Genomic DNA, 10,274 nt, shown 5'->3' on the forward strand with positions numbered 1-10,274 from the left:
CTCGGATAGGCACTTGTCTTGGGAGTTACTCCGGCTCCTAAGTGGGCAATCAGATTTGCCGTGGCTTTGCATGGGTGACTTCAACGAAATCCTTTTTTCGACTGAGATGAAAGGAGGAAGCAGACCGCAGTGGCAGATGAACAATTTCCGAGCTGCTGTTGATGATTGTGGCTTGACTGATATTGGGTGGGAAGGGTACCAGTTCACTTGGGATAATGGGCAAGCAGGAGGAGCCAACAGACAGAGTATGATTGATAGAGCCATGTGTACTAGCTCGTGGTTAGACATGTTCCCGTATGCTAAACTAATCCATTTAACTCGGGAATGGTCGGATCACGCGCCGATCAAGCTGCTCCTGGACAGGCGGGTTACGAAGTTGGACGGGAAACGTGGGTTTAAATTTGAACAAATGTGGATTGGTGAGGAGGGGTGCGAGGAGGCGATTAGACGAGGGGTTATGAAGGGGAAAGGCGAATTAGGAGCGGCTATTGATGAGTGTGCCAGGGAGCTACAGGCATGGAAGAAGTCTAGTATTCGAAAGATTGGGCATATGGTGGAGCGAAAATGTAAACAACTGGAGCGGCTAACTGAGGGTAGTAGGACCGAGGAGAATATTAGAAAACGAAAGAAATTGGTTTCTGATATTGCTAATATCCGGCGCCAAGAAGAGCAATATTGGAGGCAACGGTCTAGGGCTTTGTGGTTACAGGATGGTGATCGTAATACCAAGTTTTTCCATACTAGAGCAGGAGAGCGAAAAAGAAAGAACTACATTGCTATGCTTATTGATGATGATGGGGTTGAGAGGATGGGTCAAGAGGCGATTGCGGGGGTTGCTTCAAACTATTTTCAGGACCTGTTTGCTTCGTCCCAGCCACGGAATTTTGATGAGATGCTTATGGGTTTAGAGGGAAGAGTCTTGAACAGAATGAACGACCACCTACGGCTCGATTACCGAGAAGAAGAAGTCGTGGAAGCCTTGAACCAGATGCATCCGCTTAAAGCGCCTGGACCGGACGGTATGAATGCTCTGTTCTTCCAGTCTTTCTGGCATATAATTGGTCCGGAGGTTATTGCGACAGTTTTGGCTATTTTACGAGGGGAGCTGGACCCAATTGAATTTAACAAAACTAATATCGTGTTGATACCGAAGAAGAAAGCGCCGGACAAAATCAGAGATTTCCGACCGATTAGCCTTTGTAATGTGGTGTATAAACTGGTCTCAAAGGTCCTTGCTAATAGGCTGAAGTTCTTCCTCGGAGAGATTGTGTCTGATAATCAGAGTGCCTTTACTCCGGGCCGTTTGATAACTGATAATGTGCTGATTGCGTTTGAAATGTTTCATCATATGAAGTGCTCGAGTAACACGGAGGGGGGTATGGCCATTAAGCTGGATATGGCTAAAGCTTATGACAGGGTGGAGTGGGTCTTTCTGAAACGAGTCCTTGAGGTGATGGGTTTCGATAGGGGTTGGGTCTCGCGGGTTATGGCTTGTGTATCGTCTGTTTCTTTCTCAATCCTCATTAATGGGGCCCCGACTGACAGCTTTCGTCCCCAACGAGGCCTTCGTCAGGGAGACCCATTATCCCCGTACTTGTTTATTCTTTGTGCCGAAGCGTTATCCAACCTTATTCGAAGAGCTGTGGAACGTGGGGCTCTCAACGGGATTCGAATTTCTCACAATGCGCCATCCATCTCTCATTTATTCTTTGCGGATGATAGTATCTTTTTTGTGAAAGCAAACGAGCAGGAAGCGGAAGTGGTGAATGATATTTTGCGACGGTATGAAGCAGCGTCAGGTCAGCTAGTAAGTTTGGACAAAACCACTGTTTCGTTTAGCAAGGGGATCCGGAGGGATGTGCGGGACCGTGTAGCTGCGAGGCTTGGGGTGAGGGAGGTGGATGTACAGGAGAGATACTTGGGCTTACCGACGGTTGTGGGACACTCTAAAAAAGTTCTCACGGACATACTTCGGGATAAGCTGAGTAATAGGTTACAAGGTTGGCGGGGGAAATTATTGTCTAGGGCTGGTAGGGAGGTTCTTATAAAGGCTGTGGCCAATTCACTCCCTACCTATGTGATGAGTGTCTTCAAAATCCCGGCAAATTTTTGTAACGTTCTAAGATCGATGGTGGCACGCTTTTGGTGGGGACATGAGGAGGGCAAGAGAGGGATATCTTGGGTTTCGTGGAAGCGATTATGCCGACCCAAGAGTGATGGTGGGATTGGTTTCCGAGACTTTGAGCTTTTTAATAATGCACTTCTCGGCAAACAGGCTTGGCGCCTTGTGTCTGCACCTGAGTGCTTATGGGCGCGGGTCATGAAGGCTCGTTACTTCAGAACGTGTGATTTCATGTCTGCGGAGGTGGGATATAGACCGAGCTACACGTGGAGAAGCATTCTTGGGGCTCGCGCGGTGTTGGAACGGGGTTTGAGACGGAGGATAGGTGATGGGCGAGGTACGAGGGTGTGGGGGCAAGCGTGGGTTGAAGGGAATGATAGGGGTATGGTGATTTCGCCATGTGGTCCAGGGAATGAGGTTATGACTGTTGCTGACCTTCTAATGCCGCAAGGGAGGGGATGGGATAAGGAGCTGGTGGAGCATATGTTTCTGCCTTTTGAAGCGACCCGGATCCTAAATATTCGAACTAGCCCGAATCTACCGAATGATGGTGATCTTGAGTCTTGACAAAGAAGGGGAGTATCTTGTTAAATCGGCATATGCTTGCACTGGTTGGGGATTCAAATGACGCGGGGGTCCTTGAATCGGGAGAAGGAAAGATGGTTATGGAATCGGCTTTGGAAAACTCGGGTTTGGCCTCGCATCAAAATTTTCTTCTGGCAGCTGTGTAGCGGAGCATTGGCAACCATGGACAATATTGCAGCTCGAGTAAGAGGTGAGTCTTCTTCTTGTTATTTTTGCACTTCTTCTTCTGAATCGTCCTTACATTTATTTAGAGATTGCAATGTCGCTAAGTGGGTATGGAGCTCTCTCAATTTGGATGGGGCAGAGGAGGGGGATATGGTTGAGGGAGCAGAAGAGGTTCGAGAATGGGTAGAGGGGATTTGGCAAGCTGGAGATGCGCGGGACATGGAGAAGTATATGGTTGGATGTTGGGCCATATGGGAACATAGAAATAAGGTTGCTTTTGACGGGGTTGCGATAGAGCCGGAGAGAATAGTGGGCCGTGTGAAGGACATTGCATCGGAATTGGAATCTGGGGGTGAGGGGAGACAAGGCTGCCGAAGGGATAGGAGAGGGAGGACGGAGGAAAGGGGGAACGACGGATGGAAGCCGGCGACGAATGGTTTTGTCAAGATTAATGTGGATGCGGGCATAAAGGAAGGAGAAGGAGTTAGCTCGGGAGTGGTTTGTCGAGATGACAGAGGAGGGGTGTTATGGGGCATGACGATAGCACGGAATGAGGAGTGGGACCCTCGATTTGCTGAAGCGGCTGCGGTGTATGATGGGTTGCTGGAAGCACAGCTACGTGGCCATCGAGATGTCGTGATAGAGAGTGACTGCATTCAGGTGATTGAAGCGCTGCAAGCACAACGGAACGGGAGGAGTTTGTTTTTATTACTTATTGAAGACATTTTATTGCTTTCCAATAGCTTTAATTCTGTAATTTGGTCGTATACGGGTCGTGTTAACAACTCGGTAGCTCATGCTTTAGCTCATATCTTTCCTAGGGTAGTTGGTAAAACGATTTGGTCGACTGTATTACCTCCTGTTGCGGACTCTGCGGCGGCTTATGATTTATCGTTAATATAATTATACCCTTCGGGGTGTTTTCCTCAAAAAAAAAAAAAAAAAAAAAGACGGGCCACATACATACCAAATCACACGATAAATTGTCCAAAAAGTATCAAAAATTTAATTTTTATTATCATCATGTGCTACTAATTGACCCGCTTTAAGTTTAAGATGGGTACTAAGACGGATAGTACCCGTCTTAAACAAGACTTATTGAGCCAATTATTTATCTTCAAATGAGTACATGTAACACCCCTGATTTTCGGCTAAATTAAAATTAACCTTTACATATAAAACTCGCCGAAATACAGAGATATTATAATTAATATACAAAGTCTCTTGTTACAAATCCTTTTTAAAAAGAAATGATACAAATAAAATTAAACTTTTACAAAGTGTTCAAATAAAATCTTGACTTGAAACCTTTTGAATCGCAGCGGAAGTAACCTGAAAATAAACCGTCACCATGACGTGTAGCCCAAATGAGACAAACACGTCAGCTCTATAACAAACACTATCTGGATATAAGCAACCGCTAGCAATTTAAATATTAGAACAAAAGGAAAGGAAAAGAATATTCTTTAGTTTAGAATTTTCAATGATAAAACAAATGAACTAATTTGTCTCTACAAAATGGTTTGGTCAGAAGGCAATCAAGTGCTAGCAAGTAAAAACTTTACTTCCCGGAGACTAAGATATTGACAAGAAACGACTGGCAAGGTGCTCAGTTATAATTCACTGTACTCTACTTCATACAACTACTAAAGGCATTTTTGTATGCCCGGCTCGCCACTGCGGGTTGTGAGCCAAACTATAATTCTCACTAAAGGCATTTCTGTAAGCCGGGCTCACCACTGCGGGTTATGAACCAAGCTATAATCCTCTAAAGGCATTTCTGTAAGTCCGGCTCGCCACTGCGGGTTATGAGCCAAGCTATAATATTCTAAAGACAATTTTGTATGGCCGACTCACCACTGCGGGTTATGAGCCAAACTATAATCCTATAAAGGCATTTTTGTATGCCCGGCTTGCCACTGTGGGTTGTGAGCCAAACTATAATCTTCTAATCTTATAACTTGAAATTTTAGCGAATACGCTAAATAAATCTTAAAATTTCGAAACAAAACTCTGTTGTCATATTACAAAGAAACTAGTACTTACTTCAAAAATAATATAACTCGAGTACTTACTACTTGTAAATAAAAATAAAAATAAACATATAGTATAACAAAACACTCCCCAAATAATCTCAGAAGCTTAACTTCATACAATTTATTCTCTTAACACTATGCTCATTTATGCACCACCATAATTAAGCAAATCCGATCTCACTACTCCAAATTCGGCTCCTAGTATAAAACTTAAAGTAGCCACATATCCTATTTTCATTATCGTCCTCAAGCCAAGTACAAAGGGGGACAATGGGGTAGTGAACTACTGAACTGACAGATAAACCACGAGGGAATGCTTCTATCTCAATATCGATACAAAACTCAATAATAAAGAACTTATTAACCAAGGTAGCACGTGGACCGTGTAAGATAATATGGCACAAGGGCTCCCTAACTCAATATCAATCTCAATTTCAATATCCATATCGGCAAATGTCCCTTTTAAAGGACTATGCAACACTCGGGGTAAAACTCCGAGCTACTCCTCCACTAGCCGAGGTCAAAGGATACGACAACGAAAACACAATTTAAGATCCAAACTACAAGTCTCCATATGATTCAATCTCAACTATATGACCAAATAACTATTCTTACTTTAGTAAGGAACAAAGAACTCGCAACCTTATGCTAAACCTCAAATACCAGCATAAAAACTCACCACTTTTAAAGGAACTTGCTTTACCTCAAACAAAATAATAATACATGATCCAGACTTACACATAAAACTTATCATTGTGAGCAAAGCCTTCTATTTTGAATTTGTATCTCCTAACCATTCTCGCTAACTATTAATTATCTAGTACTAATTGTTAACAAAACCAACTACATAACTAGTCACAGTGTATGAATATATACACATAATAGAAAAATTCTGGGAGGCAAGTTCACAAGGCGTCTATATATACCCACTTCAAGTTCGTAAGCATAAATTAGTTTCACTGACTATCACCAAACTTTGTTCAATTAATTCAAACTCAAATATCTAAAATCGGCTCTTCTAGCCCGCAAATACGGCAATAAATAAAATATAAACTATTACCAATATATCTCAGAGCAATTCATCATAATACCCATGATCGTAAATAAAAATCGGATCATCTAACCCACAAGATTGACAATAATAAAGGATCATATAATTCATATAACCTCTAACAATAGTAATAATAATAAGATCGGTAGAATCGAATTACCTCTACAAGTAAGATCAGATTAAAACCCCTTAAAACACGGTGAAATCCGTCGAAAACTAATTGGGTGGACGATTAAATTGGCGGAAGTACAAAGCCCATCAAGAACAAAGGGTGGGCAAGGAACTAAACAAAGCTATTACGCCTTATTGATTTCAAAGGAGAGCAATTGTTGATTGATGATGAACCAATAGATAATTGGATTTGTATTGGCAAAAACGTACAGGAAACAAAGGATAGATTAGAAAAGAGGGAGTCCCCTGTTTGATATAGTGTAGGTTTATAAACAAAGGGTTTTTCTAACCTATGCCCACTAGGCATAGGATAATAAACCAAAAAAGGAAAGTATTAAATGAGATTTTCATGGGAAATTGTAATATCTATCACTTCTACTTTTCTTCACAAAAAATACATTTAATACTTTCCTATTTTAGTTTCTTATCCTATGCCTAGTGGGCATAGGTTAGAAAAACCGATAAACAAAACCTATTGAAAGTGTAGTTATCCAAAATAGGATGAGTCTAGAAAGTCAAATGAGACCGACAAAATCAACAAAGGACACTAATTTATAATAATAATAATAATAATAAGAATAATAATAAGAATAACTAACATCATAAACCGTGTTTAAATAAAATAACTACTTTATAATTTATAATTATAATAAATCTAAAAAAAAAATAACCCAAAATATTTGTGGTATTACAGTACAAGACTTAGACGGATTTTTTTTCCAGAGGGAGAAAAAAACCTCTAAAATAGAAAAAAAAAACCTTAGAAATAAGAAATGATAATGAGTCTAGAATGTTCTTGGTTTCTTACTCATATATTTCTTCATCTCTCTCCTTATTAGAACTTCATAAGCAAAATTCTTGATTTTTACCTTCTTTATGATTTGGTTTTATTTGCTCTCCATTTTAGCATAGGAGAGCTATATTTAGCCGTAAATCATTAGAGTGAAGGTTTAAATCAAGAATTATAAGAGACACTTTTTTGAATCTGTTTATTGAATATTACAAAACAATGTTAGTAATTGTTTTGGGAGTGTTTGATTTGTTTGGTTACTTTTGCTATTGATTTGGTCAAGAAGATGGAAGTTAATTATCTTTTCTTTAAGATTTTTTTCAAAGTCTTTTTCTCCACTCGATATTGTAAGTGTAGTGGTGTACCATTTTTGCATTTCTATCAAGTTTTTTTTTTGTTTTTTTTGAAGTCCAAGAGTTGGGAATATATCATATCAAAAAAGTAGCCAAAGCATCGTTTACATCAAGACTCGGAAGGCCGCCTTCCCACAGTTTCTTACCCGACCAAAGACCCGGAAAATGAGCTAAAACATGAGCAACTTTAGTACAATTACGGTTAACAAAACGCCAAATAATATTCTCTAAGTTACGACTCAAGCTTCTAATCTCGTCCACGATCAAATATAAGCTGCCGCGTCCCGTCTTCCCATCTCGTAGAATATCGATCACGGTTTTGCAATCGCTTTCCATGACCAGCTGCCTGCATCCTCGCTGCACAGCCTCCTTCAATCCCTCCAATAAAGCCTCTGCCTCCGCCTCCTCAACTTCAGCCATGCCCCTTCTGTGTGCAGCCATTGCCCACACCACTTCCTCATCCCGACCTCTACACACCGCTCCCATCCCAATTCCCCTCCCCTCTTTCACACCCGCGTCACAACAGACCGTGACCCAGCCATCAGCAATACGACCCCTACCCCCATCATCCCTTCGCTGTCCCTTTCGTGTTATGCCACCACTGCCACTGCCCTGACTCTCCTCCCCACAGTCCACCTCTGCCCTGATCTCCTCCACCCTTCTAATGACATCTCCCGCATCTACCCTTCTCCCATCAAAAACCCATTTGTTCCTTGCCTCCCAAATAGCCCAACACCCCAACATGATTCTCCTCCTCTCCTCCACCCCACACTCCCTCCACATATCCTCCACCCACTCCCTCACCCTCTCATGCCCTGCTTCCTTCTTAATCTCCACCCCCAACCCATCCCAAATTCCCCCCACCCAACCACACCCTTTAACGAGATGGAGACAAGTCTCCATTTCGCTATGGCAAACCGGACACACAACATCCAACCCACGGATTAGACGTACAATATTTTCCTTCGTAGGAATCGCCTCAGAATAGAGTTGCCAGAAAAATTTTTTTACCCGCGTTAAAACATTCGTGCCCCACACCCCCTTCCACAACCACTTAGAACTCGTCCAATCAGACGGCCCTTGTTCATCCACCTCCCCGTTCATAAGCCGATCGAACCGTATATCTACCATCCTTTTCTAGTGTCCAACTCCAAATATCTTCATTATATAACTCACAAAGCCTCATATTAAGGACAACTTCTTGCTCAAAAGGTAGTAGCACAGCTCGAACCTTACTCGAGTCCCAGGTCCTCCCATCAGCTCGCATCAACTCCGCAACTCTCATATCCTCCCTACCAGCTATCCTAGGCGACAAAACAACCGTCGAATTTGATCCCTTAAGCCAAGGATCACCCCACACCCTCGTGCCTTGTCCGTTCCCAATCCTCCTGATGCCACCCTTTCTCACCACGGCCCTTGCTTCCCAAATGCCTTTCCACGTAAAGCTCGGGTTCCGCCCTAACTCAGCGTTCATAAAAGCTCTCCCTCTATAATACTTAGCTCTTAACACCCTCACAAGCAAGCTATCCGGCTCCGTGGTAAATTCCACGCCTGCTTCCCCAACAAGGCCATGTTAAACTTGTGGAAATCTCTAAACCCGAGACCACCCAAGCTCTTCGGTTTACAGAGCTTGTGCCAAGCCACCCAAGAAATCTTCCTCTTTTCCCCATTCGAACCCCACCAAAAATTAGAGACCATCGATCAAAGCTCTTCGCAAAAATTGCTAGGGAGTTTGAAAACACTCATAGCATATGTAGAGAGTGATTGGGCAATAGCCTTTATCAGTACTTCTCTACCGACCTTCGACAACAACAACCCTCGCCACCCTTATAATCTCTTACTTATCTTATCCCTCAATAGACTCGTAAGTGCACTCTTTGAATGTCCAATAACCGTGGGCAACCCTAAATACTTCCCCGGATTGTCCACAGCACGCACACCTAATTCCCCCACCAACACACCCTTCCGCTCCTCAGCTACACATCGACTAAAAGAAGCAGTTGTTTTATCAAAATTAACCAGCTGCCCCGAGGCCCTTTCATAGGCCGTTAGAATACCCTTTACCACCCGGACTTCATCGATATTTGCTATCATAAAAAATAAACTGTCGTCCGCAAACAAAAGGTGTGAAATCACAGGCGCTTCATTGGCAATTTTAATCCCGTGTAATGCTTTATTCTCAGCTGCCCTCCTCATGAGGCTCGAAAGCACCTCGGCGCAAAGGATAAATAAATATGGCGAAAGTGGGTCACCTTGTCGGAGACCCCTTTCAGGAACAAAATCCCGAGAAGGCTTTCCATTTATTAGAATCGCAAAGGAGACCGTCGTAACACACATCATGTCCCTATTAACCCACCCCTCATCAAAACCCATTCGTTGCAAGACCCTTTCCAAGAAAGTCCATTCGACCCTATCATAAGCCTTCGCCATATCAAGCTTAAGGGCCATATGTCCCTCCCCACTCCAAGTATTCTTCATATGGTGGAACATTTCAAAGGCGATTAAAATGTTGTCTATGATTAATCTTCCCGGCGTAAATGCACTTTGATTTTCCGACACCACATCCCCTAGAAATTGTTTAAGCCTATTAGCTAGCACCTTCGAAACAAGCTTGTATACCACATTGCAAAGACTAATAGGACGAAATTCTCCCATCTTACTCGGGCTTTTGACCTTCGGGATCAAGACAAAAAAGGTCTTATTACTTCCTGGTGGTAATGGCTCGCCCCGTAAAACACGTAAAACGGAATTTATAACAACTGGCCCTACGATATGCCAGTACGTTTGATAAAAAAGCACATTCATACCGTCCGGGTCCGGGGCTTTGAGCGGATGCATTTGTTCCAGGGCTGCTATCACCTCCTCATCCGTACAGTCCGCTCTCAAAATCGCATTCATATTTTCAGAAACACGCCCAGCCATGCCATCTAACACCTCCTCGAAATGTTCAGGGGCACCTGTGCGAAATAAATTGGTAAAATAATCACACGCCACTTGTTCT

The 10,274-nt window shown here is 42.8% G+C and overlaps 1 protein-coding gene across 1 annotated transcript; it reads left to right on the forward strand.

Moving 5' to 3' along the window:
• The first annotated feature begins 2,869 nt into the window (after window positions 1–2,869).
• Window positions 2,870–3,775, forward strand: LOC141649772 (uncharacterized). The gene has a single exon (XM_074458452.1). It carries the CDS (start codon window positions 2,870–2,872, stop codon window positions 3,773–3,775), a length of 906 nt encoding a protein of 301 aa, XP_074314553.1.
• The last annotated feature ends 6,499 nt before the right edge of the window (window positions 3,776–10,274 follow it).

This window comes from Silene latifolia, chromosome 3, assembly GCF_048544455.1.
Source record: "Silene latifolia isolate original U9 population chromosome 3, ASM4854445v1, whole genome shotgun sequence".
Lineage (NCBI taxonomy): Eukaryota > Viridiplantae > Streptophyta > Magnoliopsida > Caryophyllales > Caryophyllaceae > Silene > Silene latifolia.

Excerpts from the sequence above, each read along its gene's own strand:
- LOC141649772 (XM_074458452.1), top strand. The coding sequence starts at position 2,870 with ATGGACAATATTGCAGCTCGAGTAAGAGGTGAGTCTTCTTCTTGTTAT.